Raw genomic sequence first — 18,792 nt, forward strand, 5'->3', positions numbered from 1 at the left:
CAGTCTAAATCCTTTTTAACTGATATTTGATAATATTACCATCGTCATCATTTCTTTAGCTTTGTGTCTCTCTGACTTTCTAAATAACACTGACATATACTCAAACAGCAACTGATGTACACTAACAGCTTTCAGACAAGCAAAACTTTATTAAGCAAATTCTGAGCATGTCTGAAAATGTTGATCTAAACCTTACTACTCACTAATTTGTTATTTAATTATAACTTTGACCTTCACTGCTTCTGAAAATCCATTCCTCTTTCACCAAGTCAGAATTAAATTACCTTCCTCTATGTATTTAGGTACAATATAGTATTCAGGTGAGATGTTAAGATGATTGACAAATATTACACATGGCAGCTAATCTCTCCATACACATTTACTTATAAACAGTTTACCTGGGTATTGTTTGGAAATGTGAGTGAGTTTCCTGACACACTTCACTAATAAACCAACAATAAACACTCCCTTGTCCGGCCTCTCAAGTCCTAAAACAAACACTACACTGACCAAGAGCAATTACAACCAATCATGTGTTGATACAGCACCTTTCTTCAACACACAGTGGACAAATGTGACTAAACACAGAAAACTAACAGATGATAAGGATTTTTTTTATCAAGACAATTTTAATATTCAAACATTCAAAATGGACTATGATATAGAGATTTTTTAGACAAACTTGTCAAATCCTGATACTTTGAGAAACTGAGGAGTAATCTTACTGCATCTATACTGCTGTGTTTGAACACAAATAAGCCCAATCTTGCTTATAAGTCCTCTCTCCACTTCAGAAAATGTCTTACAAATACTTGAGGGGTACTTGCTATGAAGCCCCTAAATCCTTCCTGTCTCCTTTTTTCTGAAGTTCTATAGTAAAGATTACCTAGTAACGTTTCTGACATGTTTGTCCTGAGAAAAAAAGTGAAAAACATTTGAGTTCTTTCATGTGTACACAGAGAAAAATAAGGATATAAGAAACGTGAAGTAGTAGTTGCTCTACTTTGTGGTTTACGGTAATGTGAACTGGTTTTTTAAACTCATTTAAAATTCTAATTGACCTCTATAGTGACCCATGCTTTAGTATGACAGATGTATAAAGATAAGAAACCAAAATAGTGTGAATATAATTTGTCCTGTACAAACATCCCTACCTTTCTCCTGTGTCAAAAGCTGGAAATGTACATGTAAATCGTATTTACCAAATTGATTTCTATTGAAAATGACATACATATAAATTGAATAGTAAAAACACATTTTGAGAAGCTAAAGTACCTTCCTCATGCATTACAAATATTGAATAAATACCTATATGATCAGAAATAGAATTTCTAGCATTCACTTCACAGCTGATACATTTCTAGCCTTCTGTCATATCTAAAAAGATTGTTCTGAATATAGTAAAAATTGCGACACATATTTGATGAGTAGGGTATCATTTTGGAGAATCACTGTTCTATGAATGAACAGTCTAAAATTCTCTAGATTTACTTATTCAAAGAAATCACTTTTAATTACCATATCCTTTCCCTGTTATCCAGACAGGAAACATATGAAATGAAAACTAGGACGTCCCTTACAGGCAGGAACTTGTACCTCATCAAATATTCCGAAAGAATAACTTTACTTCATGTAAAAGCATGCCATGAATTTTTAATTTTCATCAATTCTGTGAAATAGCGAAATCTGAAGTGAATGTAAACAATTTTACAGTGAAAACAAACAAATTTAAATTCAGATATTGACTCTTCCATCTCAAGCGGAGATGACAAATGAGTTTTTAAGTACATGGAAACAGAAAAAATTGTCTGAAACTGTTATAGAATTTGTCAAACATGCGGTGAGATCAATTTCTTTGTATATTTACATGAAAGTGTGATAAAAAAAAACTCTATTTCATTATGTACAATGTACATAATGGTGCAATGAAATTTGAATTAGTATGAATGTCTGCTCATGACCAAAAGATGTTGATTCTCAATCATGTACTCAATCGTGTACTACTACTACTTAAAAAAAAAACTTTAACAATCTGCACCCCTTCAATGATCATTAAAATGACAGCAATTGGAAGTTCAAGGTTTACCCTCTATCAGATGTAATTGCATTCTGAAGTCGGTGAATTATAGGTGGTTTTTTTTGTCGGTTCCATCAACCTGTTAAGTGTGATGGCCTTTTGCAGTACAGGTGAGTTAAACACATGCCATATATTTCATCCTAAACATTTTTCACTATTAGAAAGCTATCTACCACAATGTGTCCCATTCAAACTGACAGCTGCTATAGAAAATGGCCACAAACGACAGGATTTTAACCCCATCATGAATGCCGTGATACCCATTTCTACATACAGCATAAAACAGCATTTGATGGAATTGTTCTCTTGAAAAATAATTCATTCAAGTGAAGGCATTAGATTGGAGGGTTTTCAACAAAATAAAGAATTTATCTTAAAGTTATTTTATCATTAGGAATAAAGAAATCAATTGATTCTAATACATCAATCACAATATATACCTTAAAAAGACTACACAAAGTGAATTCTATACAAGCAGGTATGTTCGGACACACAAAACACAGTGTCATGATCCAAGCCCCTTATATGTACAGAAGTATAAAACATGTATTGATGTCATGAAATGGCAAGGTATTGTACAGTCATATGATCAGCCATTTCAATTACTAGCCCTACAATACATCATATTCAATACAATACAATCTAATTTCCTCAAAAAATGTCAATGACAATGTTTTTACTAATAATTACATATTACAGTCAATGCTATTTGTGTACTGCTTATCAAGACAAACATGAGACAAATGCTACCATTGTACTTTTTAAAAATGGATTTTATTTGATCTATGACGAAATCTCCAAATCATGCATTTAATTACAATACAGGCAAAAAATTGATATCAAGATTTTTGAGAAAATATGACATGCAGACAGCACGATAACTCGAAGTATCAATTAGAACAATATTAACTTTAAAAGCATGCAACTGTTGACAAAGGAACATTCAATTCTATCCTATCTTTAACAAGACTGATCACATCTAATATTTGTTGGAGAATATCACATCAAAGGATGTAAATGTAACGAAAGTCTGATTCATTTTACAGCAATTATGAGCCTAGTTATACAAATCTGTATTAATCACTTGTTAGCTAAGATAGGGCTTAAAGTCCAAGGGAAACAGGAATACTGAGACTGCTTTGTTAGGCAAACTCTTCCATCCAACATGTGCATTATATCATATCTCTCTGAAAATTTTGGCTATTAGACATTTATCAAAGATTTTGAAGTTTCCAAAAAAAGAGAAGATTTTGGAATCCATAAAAGCATTGAAATTCTTAAAATTTTCCAATTATTTGAACTAAACTAAACATAAACAGCAAAAAAAGCATAAAACCTAAAAATGAAAAAGTTCCAGTTACCAACTTGTCTAGTAGGAACGAGAACCATGTCAGTAAGAGATGGCTACGCTATCATCAGAACCATCAACCAAAAGGTGGTCATGGTAATAATCCTGTACTCACCTCTGCTAGCGTCTGTGTTGCTGTTAACTTCAACTGCTCTCGCTCCAGGTGACTAATCTTTTCTGCCTGAGGGTCAAAGGTTATTGAAGGTTTGCTATAGTCCTCCTGACGTTGTTGTCGCTCCTGTAACAACGTTGACTTGGTTACAGCATCACGTTTGTCTGACTCAGCATTTTCAACAAGCTTCCTCATGTGTTGAAGTTGCTTCTCCAGTAATCCGCTACGTGTCTCTGCTGCTGTCAGCTGGGATTCCAATTCTAGTGAAGTCAAAAATTATAAGTTGATGAATATCATGATTACCATAATGGCAGTTTCTGTTTCATATTGCATATATTGTGGAGGAGGAAATTCATCATTGCATTAATTTGCCAAAAAGTGATAACATGGTAAAATCTGAACGTGCTCAAATAAGTATGTTTATAGCATTATAGGACATTATAGGTTAGCAAACCTCCTCATCTATATTTTGACTTTTTTGTTCCACCAATCAAAGGTGCTATTCACTTGTGTGTCTTTTGTACAATCTTACAAAGGAGTTATATAGATACAATATACGTTAATCAATTATCCATATGGTAAAACAACACAAAGTAAAACCCCTTACAAGACATAGGGTACCTTATCAATGATACGAAATTGACAAACCATACCAAGCACAAGCTGCCATCCCACAAAATCACCGATGTGTGTCATACCAAACCTACCAAAATCTTTATAAGGTATATTTTTACACCATTCCATAGTTTTATTTTCTTTTTTTTTACCTTGTGACTGTTGTGACATAATGGTTTGCGTTGGTTCCACATGATCTGGCTCCTTTGTTAGAATATCTTTGTATTTGTGAGTCTCGGCTGCCAAACTTTTTAGATTGGTTTCTGCAGCCGCCCTTTCTGTTTCTAACTTCCTAATTTTTTCCCGTAAATTTTTCAATGCCGATATAACAGCTGGAAGCAAAATACAAATAATTAGTGATTTCAAGATCAGAAATACAAGCAGTTTTTGGTATATTATAATTTGACCAATAACTCCCTGTTGAAATAACCGTTGACCTTTATAGTTTTCAGTGACCTATCTCAATGTTGTTAAGAATGTAACAATATAAATGCATGCCCTGGATGGTAATAACTATGTGGCTCCATAGGATAGAATGCTGAATGAAGGTGCACAAGGCAGGTCTTTGTTGCATCAATATAGTGATTTCAGCAGGAAATGACCAAGTGTGAAACTCTAATGTCAAAATGCATACTCAGTGATGATCTGCCTTTATAACAGAGGAATATCAACTTTACAGACTGTGATTTGAATCAGATTTAGCAGACAAGGTGCAGATATGTTCAACTTCATGAATCCTTGATATCCTGTAATGGAAAATCCTGTTTGTCTGTCACTTACCTAATCTGTTATTTTCAGGAGATGTGGACACAGGCTTGTCTGGGTTATCTTGGTAATTATCATTAATGAAAGGTTTCTCTGTGGGGTATTCATAGTAGGCTGTCGAATGCATGGACTCCTCTTGGTTTCTGTAGAGTGCTCGTTTAGTAGGACTCTTCGAGTGGGTGCCCGAGATGTGAGGTGCGTAGGTCTACAACAGACAAATAAAGATCATTTCCTTGTCATGATTAAGTGTATTGATACCAAAACAAGAAGGTTCAAATAGTGAATCCCTTAATGGGAAATTCTCTCCAATTGAACAAGTCTACTAAGCTGTATAATAGTGTAACATCAATGTATGCTGGTTAGGAAGTGAAATTCTACCCATATATAATTATATATATTATCACTGCATGGAAACTTGGTCTAGATCTGTGAGTCTCTAAAATAGGGGAATTATTCTGTTTTCGTGTGTATAGCTTCATCTACTGTTCACATTCAAACAAAAAATATTTACTATATTTCCGTTTTGTAATGGCATTCTACAATTCTCTTAATTTACAAAGAACATATTACCAGGTACATCTGTACCTTCCAACACTATCTACCCGGTAATTCCAGTTGTCATACTTTTTTCATTACCTGGTAAAAATGTATTTCCATTTCTGCATTTAAAAACAAAGGAAGAAACAAAGGAGGGAAGGGAGGGGACTGAATTTATTTACAGAGATTTTTATTGAAGATTTACATGTTAAGCTGCATGCATCTACATGTACAGTAATATTAGTCACCAAACTTGGATACAATAAATGTTAACGGTGATGACAACTTAATCTGAAGGATCCTAATTAATTAACTCTAGTCTAGGACTCAGTAAACATTACCCTGTCCATGATTGGGTTTGTATTGTTAATGTGTATAGCGTTTCCTACATAAACCTCCTATGCTAAAAAAGGTGATCACAACGACCATTCCCCGACCCAATCTGATAAGACTACAATGCATACCACCCGATAAAATTAAAGTTACAATTACAATATTTAGATATTGGGCAGATATTTCGAGCATTTACAACCAGCCCAAAATCCGATTCTTTTAATATCTTTTTTGGTGTGAGTAAATTGTAAATGGGTCACATTAAATTTGCTCGCATGATTTGCGATGACAAAAATGTGAAACTTTTAATCTGATTTTTTTCAAGTCAATAAACAAATTGTTTGTAGAAGATTTAATGTTCACAGTCAATAAACCAAGGCAAGTATATAAACCAGCTTTTAAATAAATGTTGATATTGTCAATTTATGATGGAAAGCAATGTGCTGTTGTCCATAATTTGACTCTTGTAATAAATTGTGTAGTAAAATGTTGTGACAAGTAGCCTTAGTAGGTACTTGATCTGAACGTTACGAAGTTGAAAAAACAATCTTAATTAAAATCCTTCAGGAAAGTTATATACTTTGTAAAGGTATATAAATGAAAATGGGACACCTTTCCTTTCAGGAAATAAATCTCAGGTTTCATCATTACAAAAGTTACATATAGATTTACATCCTCACCAAACTTTCTTTGACAATCAAAATGATTTAATTGAAAAAAAGGCAATATGATATAGTAACGGAGGATTCAGTTTTTAAAAACCAAACTTGCCTGACAATTTATAGGGTTCTAAGAGAAGTGTCCGATTTCAAATCAACAGAGAGATTTTCAACAAACATTGTTACAAGGACAATCACATCCAATCATAATAAATATGAACATCAAATAATTTCTGATAAAAAATCTAGCTACCAGACACAGAGTTGGGCCACTGGAAATGTAAACCACTGATTACAGCTGTCTATTACCTGTACTAAATTACAAACTGATTACAACGGTCTATTACCTGTACTAAATTACAAACTGATGACAACTGTCTATTACCTGTACTAAAGTACAAACTAATGACAACTGTCTATTACCTGTACTAAAGTACAAACTGACTACAACTGTCTATTACCTGTACTAAAGTACAAACTGATGACAGCTGTCTATTACCTGTACTAAAGTACACACTGACTACAGCTGTCTATTACCTGTACTAAAGTCCAAACTGATGACAACTGTCTATTACCTGTACTAAAGTACAAACTGATGACAGCGGTCTATTACCTGTACTAAAGTACAAACTGATGACAGCTGTCTATTACCTGTACTAAAGTACACACTGACTACAGCTGTCTATTACCTGTACTAAAGTCCAAACTGATGATAACTGTCTATTACCTGTACTAAAGTACAAACTGATGACAGCTGTCTATTACCTGTACTAAAGTACAAACTGATGACAGCTGTCTATTACCTGTACTAAAGTACAAACTGACTACAACTGTCTATTACCTGTACTAAAGTACAAACTGATGACAACTGTCTATTACCTGTACTAAAGTATATATATAACTGTTCTTCTGACAGTATATCTAATATGCTGACACATGTCAACAAATAAATTTTGCTAATATCTTCCAATATGTTGTCCAGACATTTCTACCTTCACCTTAAAGTACACAATGTAAATTTCTTGGCAAATCATGAAGTATAGTACATCTATTTATACAGATAAATTTTACTGCATCTTCAATTTTACAGCATCAACCAATGTGAAATAGCCAAGATGTCAAGATATAAAGAACATCCATTATGTTGTTACACTCGATATACGTACCTATGTTTCAGATCCCAATTTCAAATGATCTTTTAACACATACATGTACTTCAAAATATAATTAAGAAAAAAGGTTAAAATCTCCTTTTCCAAATAGGATTTTTGATTATGAAAAAGCTTACACAAGAAACTTCTGCTCAGTTGATTCTGTCACAGCCACTTCAATGTTAAGTACTTGACATGCTTACACTGTAAATCAGTTGACAAGGGTTTACAATTTTTTCAACCAGTAATCTTAAAATTAGTATTCATATTAAGCATTGTAACCTTCCACATGTATAACTTCTATAAATGACAATGGCTACCTATGTGATTTTCATTATAATACACCTGTATTGCTGTGACAATTAATTACAAGGGCCTTTGGTGTAGATTTATGTTAGTCCCTGGTGGGACTTCACCACTGGACAATGTCCAAAAACCCAACAGTCGAGGATATAAACTTTCACAGGTAAGTCATTGACCACATGGTGCAAGAAATACAAGTAATAAATTCAAACATATAACTAACATGAAATACCTACCTTAAGCATGATTCCTAATTGAGTTTCTGTAACTCCAATTATACAATTTACTCCAGGTGAAACACAGGTGTACGAATAATTGATGTTGTGATCATGATCAAATTTCAGGTGAAAGTGACGTTAAGGTATTAGAACAAGTGGCCACCTGTCGTGGGGCCCCGGCTAACAAACCTGATAAATAACCATACCCCACCGTCAAGCATAATACCTGCATATCATTAGCTATACAAAAGGTCATAACAAGTCTGAGGCTAAAGCTTAGCACCAACACTCGTCCAAGTACCTCAAATAGGTATAATAGCTTTTGACTCTACACATATATATCTGTCTGTAAAATCTGAAGACACTAGTGTTAAAGTCCAACTTATATTGTCACACATTCCATTCGATTTCAATTACCAGTACCAGTATGCTATATCTGCTTTTATCTTCAATGACCACCCACAATACTGACAAATCAGAAAAGATTTAAAGTAATGAAATTAAATTTCAGAATTCTAATAAATCTTTTCCTTCAATTTTAAATTGAGTGAACTTTATTTAGCACCCTTTTAACAATGAGTTTATAAACCATCTCTACTTGTCACATCAGTCTGGTACATATAAGGTAGATATATTCACATGATCTTAAAATGAGTCTCATTTCATATAATAGTTTATTAAACAACACTATGAAACCACCAATAATTAAAACTTGAAGTCAAGTTTCACAAAATTTCAATATAAAATGAAAACAAAAACCTGTATATACTTTTGATCATACAACTCAGAAAAGTAACATTTTGACAAGTTTAAAGTGAAACAGTGATAAGGACAAAATTAAAGTGAGGAAGCCATTGTATTACTCTACTTTCAATTCACGATTAAACATCATTGTCCATAAACAGTTGAACTTTGCTATCTCACAGTCATTGAGACTTTGGGAAAATTTCAAGTCATTCATGTATGATTTAACTTGGAATGCTGTGTGAGGTTTGACTGGGACCAACAAAATTATTTTCTCTTCAAGTTGTAAGAGTTTGAGTTAACAAGGTCCAACTGTATATGACATCACAATCACCTTCTCACTGCTGCATCCAATGAGAAATGCTCTGGGGTATATTCCAATGGTGAAATGTACACAAAAACTTGACATTCATTACAACATCTCATAATAGAACCACAGCCATGACTTAATTTTTTACTTTAGTGCTAAAACTTAAATTAGTGTAGTTTTTTTCTTTTTCTAAGTTTTTCTTTTCAGGCCTCAAATTAGGAAAAGTGTAATCTGATTAAATATTTTATTAAGACAGTTTTTAAGTTTACAATATATAATATTAGTATAAATTTTAAGTTCTACAAATTTCTTAAAGATGCTATTTGAAATAATCAAAGAGATTGAAAAATACAATACATCCATGTTGAGCTTGATTTTTTAAATTTCATTTTTAAAAATTGTACTATATTTGTACATTTGTTCAAGAAGAAATGTTTAAAGTGACCTAATTTATTTCCTTTTTTCAGATAACTGCGATCAAATATCAAATCTAACATCCTGTTTTAACTGAAAGTGTTGGATGATACAAATTCAAAAGTGAATGTATACCTTTGCATTAATTTGCATGCCTATATACAGCAGATTCCAACAACTTTGTCATTATTTTTTCTGTTATGTACAAGGCCAGCATCATTGAAAAAAAAAACAAGAACAGACTTGTACAGGGTTTGTATACAAATATTAAAATCACTGACACATTTTTTAATTTCCTGTTGCTTTTGTGACAGATCCCTGTCTGTATTAACAGCACCACTTTATATAAATATGCTAAAATGAGCCAGAGATCCTCATATTTGCTGAGGCATGATAAAAATCATCAATAATATTAAAAACATTTATTGATTTCGGAGACATTAACAGGAGAATTGTACCATGTATAAGATTATGGCTCAAAATGAAAAAAACAGATGTTTTTCCTTCAGTGACTAAATAAAATAGAATTAGGCTGACTAAATGGCTCTCGATCAGCTAATTTACTTTTTCAAGTTCTTAGTTTACATGTGCTATGTGTATTGAATAGCCTCTCTTATCAGGTAGTCATTTCTACTGCAGAAAAATTCCATTTGACACATTGAATTATATTGAGTGTGAAACAGAATAATTCAATAAATAGATCTACACCCTGCAGACCATTGAACACATTAAAATTGTCAGGATTATACTCAAAACATTGAATTGATGCAACCTTACCTGTGCTTCTCGGCCAAAATTGACAAATATCTTACATGATAAGGGATTGGAGTACATATCAAAATCTATTTATGACACACTATTAAATCTGGATTGCTGTGCACTGTCATGGAAATTGAGCTAATTTACACATTTTCCATTCCAGCAGTACACAGAAAAACTGACCTCAATTTATTGGGTTGAAGCTTTGATTTAAACGGATTTACGTATGGGAGGAAAAAGAGCCATGCCTGGCCAATGTTTAGGAATGTAAAGACATTTCTTAACATGGAAGAAGACAAACTGGGCGGTCTTAAACCTGCAGCTTGAAGGCGTATTATTAGGGTGTTCAAAGTTCCTTTACAATATACAATATATGTACTTGTTAACAGGCTAATTCATTTATGTATGGGCATTTGTGTATACCAACTATGGGCTCTTTTCAAAACAAAAGAAACATTTTCTCTATACTGGTGGCCCAGTGCATCTACATTGTATACTTAACATACTAGATTTGTGCAGAGAACTAAAGAATTCCATCTGTATATTTAAATGATTACTAGAAATCCAAAGCAATTTTTGATTTGTATATTTTAAACTCAATTCAGTAACTGCATGTAAACTTTTTTTAGTATATCTTTAATTTCTAAAATAACATAGATGTGACACGTTTTATAGTTGGATGATAATCATGGTGTAATCCCCGATATACTCATGACAAGCCAAAATATGGCAGCCATCTTTCTGGTTGTGGCAGACATTCAACATCAACATTGGAAAAATTTGTTATAACATGCTAAAACGTGTCATCGAAATGTGAAGTGGAGAATATGATATTGATTATGACATATCCTGATTTACCTTTCCTACCCTCCACGTGATGTTGTCATTTGTCGGTAATTTAAAATTGTTGATAAAGATGATAACCATTACAGGAGACGATATTCTCAATCCAGGAATCTTCTTCAATTAATAAAATCACAACTAAATGAAATCATATTGGGTTTGTCTCCTACTTTTTTTGGATAATTCTGTAAAGAATAATACATAAATCCCCATCTCCATTTGAAAGAATCGTACTGAAAACTTTGGATGAATCTCCCATAATGATCTGTTGTCCATGACTCTCCACAATGTCTGCTTGTTTTGTCGATCTTCTTTAGTGAATAAATGTATTTACCACTATGGGATAGAATGATGATTTTTGGGTATGTACACTTACTAGGAAACAATATACCACCAATGGGAACGAGCAAGACTGATATGCCCAAAATAAAACAACTTAAGCCTCTTCTACCATCACTGAGATAGACTGAGGCTGATACACCCAAAATAAAACAACTTAAGTCTCTTCTACCATCACTGGGATAGACTGAGGCTGATACACCCAAAATAAAACAACTTAAGTCTCTTCTACCATCACTGGGATAGACTGAGGCTGATACACCCAAAATAAAACAACTTAAGTCTCTTCTACCATCACTGGGATAGACTGAGGCTGATACACCCAAAATAAAACAACTTAAGCCTCTTCTACCATCACTGGGATAGACTGAGGCTGATACACCCAAAATAAAACAACATAAGTCTCTTCTACCATCACTGGGATAGACTGAGGCTGATACACCCAAAATAAAACAACTTAAGCCTCTTCTACCATCACTGAGATAGACTGAGGCTGATACACCCAAAATAAAACAACTGAAGTCTCTTCTACCATCACTGAGATAGACTGAGGCTGATACACCCAAAATAAAACAACATAAGTCTCTTCTACCATCACTGGGATAGACTGAGGCTGATACACCCAAAATAAAACAACTTAAACATCACTGAGATAGACTGAGGCTGATACACCCAAAATAAAACAACTTAAGTCTCTTCTACCATCACTGGGATAGACTGAGGCTGATACACCCAAAATAAAACAACTTCAGCCTCTTCTACCATCACTGTGAACTAAATGTGCAACGATCAACCATAAAGTTGTAATACCAAATTTCATTTCTATAACTTGAAGCATAAAGGGAAAACTGTGCAAAGCAATACTCCTGAGAAATTTTCCAAGTTCAAAGGGACATATCACTGCCAAGAATTGTTACAGACTGCCAAAAAGCGAACTCTGTGCGTAACTTTTGACCAAGAACTTATAAACAAAATTGCATTTTCATAAGTCAAAGCATAACCAAAGAAAGTCAAGAAAACAATATTCCCAGAGAATTTTCTAAGTTCAAAGGGGCATAACTCAGCCAAGAAGGATCACAGACAGCAAGGAATCAACCTTAATCTGTACCCTTGCAACAAAAAGCCATATGCAATATTTCATTTTGATAACTCAAAGCATTACTGAAAAAAGTCCGGAAAACTTTTGTACGGACAACGACGTATGACGACAGACAAAGTGATCCCTAAGTGTCCGCCAGCTCTGCAGGCGACACAAAAATCACCTGTATCTAAACCAACAAACTTTATCAGTCAAGTGTTAAGAACATAGAATGACCTGACAAGGTGATGATCATAGATCATCCTATGTTATTGTGCATGTGGTTGTCTTTGGGCAAGACACTTTACATAAACTGCTTTGGATGGCGTGTGGCCAGCCTCCAGTAAGTTGTTCTGCAATGTCGCCACAAGTTATTGTTACTACAATCAGTCAAACCCACCTCAAAATTACCCTAGCTGTCTATGGAACAGTACACCAAGCAAACAAAGCTCGCAAATTGAAAGTGGAAAAAGAAATGTAGTAACCAGTTGTGTAACAAGCAGCAAACCCTTGTTATATCTTTAAGTACCTACTTCTGACACGACAATTACCTTTAGTTTGGATGGAGGAAGAAGTATGTAACTTGATACACTGTCCACATCATCCACATCAATGCCAGTATCGATAAATTCCATCCAGGAAATGCTGCTTCCTGACATGTTCAGATTTATTTCCTCATCTTCAAAATCCTTTCATGTGTAAATCACCACTGTTTGACTAAGTCAACCTCAAGTACCTGTACCTTAAACTTCTATTTTACAATCACAGATCAAAATATTTAATCCAGAAAAGCTGACATGTATATTGTCTAACAGTGTGTTCAATACCACATCTGTATTCCAATACATATGTGTTGTTCTCTGAGACATGTAGGTTAAGATAATTCCAGGTGTGAGAGTTCTATAGGTATACAGGTCGTGTTGTACAAACAGTGTGAACTGATATCAGAACAAATATAATTACCTCATTGACGGTGTAAACTGGACAAGTCAATTATGTATGAAGTCAATCCTAACCTCCACAATATCCTCGGGTAAGATTTCACACAATACCTGGAATCTCCTTTTACATGCATGTGTGTTTTATATGTATATGTTACTATCTATGTTGCTACATACACTGTTATCACACCTTACAATTTATACAGAATATAATAGGAATATATTCAAAATTTCAAATGCAAATTGCACAGGACCATTTCTTCAATTTGTTGTCATGATAAAGTAAGTTAAAATAAGCATTCAATTATTATGTAGGCCATGTTTTTTCAGTGACTTGCACATATTTTCCTGCAAATTTAAAGGACTTCTTAACGAAAATTTTTTTTTTCTCAAAATCAAGCCCATAAAATTCACTTAATCATATATCTGTACTGTAGGGATTCACAATCACACATTTTCCAATTTATATATTGAATACTGAAAGATCCCTTGACTTGGTATTATACCAAAGAGAGTCTTTCAACTTATCTACTGCATGCAGAAAAACTTTCAACCAAACCACCTGTTAACTTCTTATTACATTGTATTAATATAACCCTTCAGAAAATCTCATTGCTAGTCCATACAGGCATTAGAAAGATGTGACAAACGGCAATGACCTTGATCTTTAAGGAGTATAGTGACCTAATAAAAAACAGATTAATATAGTTGCCATTTCATCTATAATTTAGTTTAAGTTCAGTGTTTTCATAAGTGCTGTTTATCCCTGGGTATTAACCCTAGAAGAGCCAGATACTGTAAATTAAATGACATTGGTTTAACCTTGACCTAGAAAAGGAACTCAAACATGTTTACCCAAGTACTACACCATAAATTTCTCTCAAAACATCAGAAAATTGTATCTAAACTCTGTGTGAATATCAAGGAGCTTTTACTAGCTCATCATAGAGTTTGATTTCAATACATGAGGTAAATGGCTTGCAATGTCTACAACAGGTGTACACAGGTAAGTTGTTACTATGGCAGGAGTCAAGTGACCTCTAAACATTTATTTCTTTAAGACTTACAGATGCAAATATACATGTCCTTTTAAAATTACTTAAAGTGGAAATCCTTACGGTGAAGAAGGCAATTCTAAAATCATGAACATCTGGATAGTGATCTTTGACCATCATTAAAATGTTCAAATCAGATAAATTTCCTCTTTTACTTATTAGCATAAATCAGCTTTAGTAGTCACCATGTTACCTCACATAAAAAACTTCACAAGCTCATGACACCACTAGGTAATACACCTTGTTATGAAATTCCTAAGCACTTGTAAGAAACTACGACCATTTCTCATGAGGCAGAAATACCAGAGGGTGTGTCTTACCTAGATACATAAATATAGAACAGCCGTATACCATTTCTCATGAGCCAGAAATACCAGAGGGTGTGTCTTACCTAGATACATAAATATAGAACAGCCGTATACCATTTCTCATGAGCCAGAAATACCAGAGGGTGTGTCTTAGAACAGCCGTATACCATTTCTCAGCCAGAAATACATGTGTATAGATACATAGAACAGCCGTATACCATTTCTCATGAGCCAGAAATACCAGAGGGTGTGTCTTACCTAGATACATAAATATAGAACAGCCGTATACCATTTCTCATGAGCCAGAAATACCAGAGGGTGTGTCTTACCTAGATACATAAATATAGAACAGCCGTATACCATTTCTCATGAGCCAGAAATACCAGAGGGTGTGTCTTACCTAGATACATAAATATAGAACAGCCGTATACCATTTCTCATGAGCCAGAAATACCAGAGGGTGTGTCTTACCTAGATACATAAATATAGAACAGCCGTATACCATTTCTCATGAGCCAGAAATACCAGAGGGTGTGTCTTACCCAGATACATAAATATAGAACAGCCGTATACCATTTCTCATGAGCCAGAAATACCAGAGGGTGTGTCTTACCTAGATACATAAATATAGAACAGCCGTATACCATTTCTCATGAGCCAGAAATACCAGAGGGTGTGTCTTACCTAGATACATAAATATAGAACAGCCGTATACCATTTCTCATGAGCCAGAAATACCAGAGGGTGTGTCTTACCTAGATACATAAATATAGAACAGCCGTATACCTGTATCATATAGCAGACATGAACTTTAGGTCTATATGACTGACAAGGTAAAATGAAGTGTGAATTCCAACAATGTATTTATATGATTATGTTTAAAACATCTTTTCAATGGGGATATCAAACTTAGAATAAAAAGAAGACCAAGTAATGTGAAAACATGAAAATATAAAAAGAATTATGAACGAAAGTCTAATTAATATACTTTTGATAAAAAATATGAATCCTTAATAATTCCTGTGTGGTATTTAACATATATAATGCAGGTACTTGTATTTTAATCAGTGATGACTTTCAATCAAGCTTCCTACCCTTTCACACAAGTCTTCAATGATACATGGCCCATGACCGACACTCAATTTCTAACTTGTTGTTTTTCAATTAACGCATTGTACTAGTATTATTTTATAATTTACCAATAGTTCAATGATATACAATGAATTATTCCAGCTGAAATAATTGATGAAAAAAGTCTTTGCCAATTTAATTAATGCCCTTTTACAGGAATCTGCAACTGTCTCTAATCATAGAATAGAAATTTAATCATTATCAAAATTAAAAACCAAACGCCCTGAAATCTTAGACAAAATCAATGTGGTTTGGTATGATACATCTTGAATTATCTCTCAGTATACATATATCCCTACCTGTGTTAGAGACCCTGTTATAGATGGATATGTCGACACAAATGATCCAAAGCTTCTCTCTCCAGCATCACGTTGTGGGGTACCAGCATTGTATGCCATAATCTTAAATTTCATGCAATTACAATGCAACTTTGATATAAGTTTCAGCAGATTGGCAGTGTTTATCACCAATAACTGTTACATCCAATATGTATGTACACTTCAACTTCATATGTAGCTAGCAAGACAATATGTCCCAGACTGTTTTGAAACCTTTGACAAATTTCCTTCTGAACACATGCAAAAATTTCAAAAATTTTAATCCAGGCTTTGCGATGCACAGCAGCAATTTACATCCACATTGGTGATAGTTATGTCAACTTCTATAACAAATACAGGCCAAAAGTGTAAGTCACAGCAACTGGTGATTCAGTGATTTTACAACTAGATAGATATTGATTAATACAAAATACCATTTGTGCTTGTCCAAGAAATGCTACTCTACATATTTAATAATAAATTTCAAGAATGTCGATCCCTTACAAGGTCTAAGATACAGAGATATGCTGACTATATGTAGAACTGTACATTCCTATCTTATTGGAATATCCCAATCTCAAATACACACTGTATTTTTGTACCTTCTTTACAATAGTTTATATATAATATGGTATACACATGTTTTACCCACACACACAATAGATAATTACTACCTACATGTACACCAATCACAGGTACGGGCATACATACCTGTCCATAACCCACCCAGACCAGTCAACAACAATACTACAATTTCGTAGATAAAGACATACAACACAAATACAAATCTGATATCGGTAGGACAATTGTCTTTATGCAGATGTTGGAAACAGGAGACCGGCTGTCGATAGAGCTGTTATCTGCTTGTCCGAAACAACAATGAACCAGTTGACTGACTTTAAGGTCATAAAATCAGAATGTACATTTCTGTGACTGTTGCATTTTTGTATGAGCGTGATCACTGTCTGGAAACCATTGAAACAACCCATAGGAACTGTATCAGTTTACAAGTTCAGTAACAGACGCGCACTGTTCCAATAAAAAGGGCAACATCAATGTTCAAGTAGCACAAGAATATGACTGGAAAATTAAATCTCTTCTTTACATTCCCCATGCATACCATGCAGAAGACAGAAGATACCATCAAAGTATTCATATTTAATTCACTGCAGTTACTGTGTTTCAATAAAAGCGTTGTGTAACCACAAGTTTTATGTTTATAAAAGGTAATACCAGACTAGAAGTGTAACAATACACTGACACATAGCAATATCACCAAATGCAATATGTCTCCATGTCTTGTTTGTAAATTCAGCCAAGTCTTTTACAATAGGCTGGTACTGCAAATGAGCAATTGTACTGCATGAATATCAATAAATTTGAGTACAAGGGCCTATAACTGTATATGCATCGCAGAGGACACAAGAACTGGATGTGTAACAGTGAGCTATCTAAGAGTACCTCCTGTTTGTATACTCACATGTATACAAAGTCAGAAATATTAAAAAAAAAAATCACAGTGGACAAAGGGCCATAACACTGTATATCCACTCAGGAACAAGATTTAAGTTGATGATATTAATGCTCAAATAATCATACAAAAAATAAAAATTTGTGAACCATTCCCAGCAGCAATATAGTAAAATTATCTAAATTGTATTACATTTCACAATGCACAAAATGTGTCTTTAAAATTGGCCTCAATCTACAGGTACGATCATGCATACTTGCATACCATAATGTATCAGATTTAGTCAGATATCTAATGGAGCACACATAAGTACAGAAAAAGCATATCTCATTTCATATCTAAGTCTGTAATATTAATGTTTGTGACGGATATTCTCAAATGAAATAATTTACCAATTTTTTACTATTAACTTCCTATCTAGAATTTCATTCTAGGAAACAAATAAAATAAATGCACTATCGAGAGGTTTTATTGTCAAAGTCTTCCTAGAGAGAGAGATAATCAACTACATACCAGCATTTGAGCAGTTAGCCTAAAGAGGATGTTTTGGTGGACAGGCAGTAAGTCAAAGCAGAAACAATATTTTATTTCAGATCCTATAAATTTTCTGTAATCTTAGAATTGGGATTTATCACTGGAATCTCAGACAACCTGATACATTCAATATAACCGGTATATACCAATACGATATTGTATCAATAATCCACCATTTTTAAAGTTGACCCGATAACAAAGAATACTGGTATCATCACACCTTCGCCAACACGACAGAATTCACAATAACATTTTGATTGGTTTACAATCGGACTTGTTGACAACCATCAATAGTAAACAGTGTAGGTGTTTGCTTGTCTAATTATGTTGCCCCAACTCGGATGTCTGACAGTGTCAGTCATATACACCAGTACTAAGGGTCATTTAGACCTCTACGTGGGAAATGCCATGGTCAGTCAATTCCACATTG

At 33.8% G+C, this 18,792-nt stretch overlaps 1 protein-coding gene across 2 annotated transcripts in view; it reads right to left on the reverse strand.

Annotated features, from left to right (window-relative positions):
* Positions 1-18,792, reverse strand: part of LOC132559070 (centrosomal protein of 57 kDa-like) — a 29,547-nt gene that overhangs the window by 7,722 nt on the left and 3,033 nt on the right. For both annotated transcript variants that reach the window (XM_060223688.1, XM_060223681.1), the window contains exons 2-4: positions 4,933-5,122; positions 4,305-4,484; positions 3,541-3,797 (exon numbers count right to left, since the gene is read on the reverse strand). In XM_060223688.1, the coding sequence (XP_060079671.1) occupies positions 3,541-3,797; positions 4,305-4,484; positions 4,933-5,122 (627 nt within the window). The remainder of the gene's footprint in view (positions 1-3,540; positions 3,798-4,304; positions 4,485-4,932; positions 5,123-18,792) is intronic.

Source organism: Ylistrum balloti, unplaced genomic scaffold (genome assembly GCF_031769215.1).
Source record: "Ylistrum balloti isolate Yb309-2 unplaced genomic scaffold, AGI_CSIRO_Ybal_v1 Utg369662, whole genome shotgun sequence".
Lineage (NCBI taxonomy): Eukaryota > Metazoa > Mollusca > Bivalvia > Pectinida > Pectinidae > Ylistrum > Ylistrum balloti.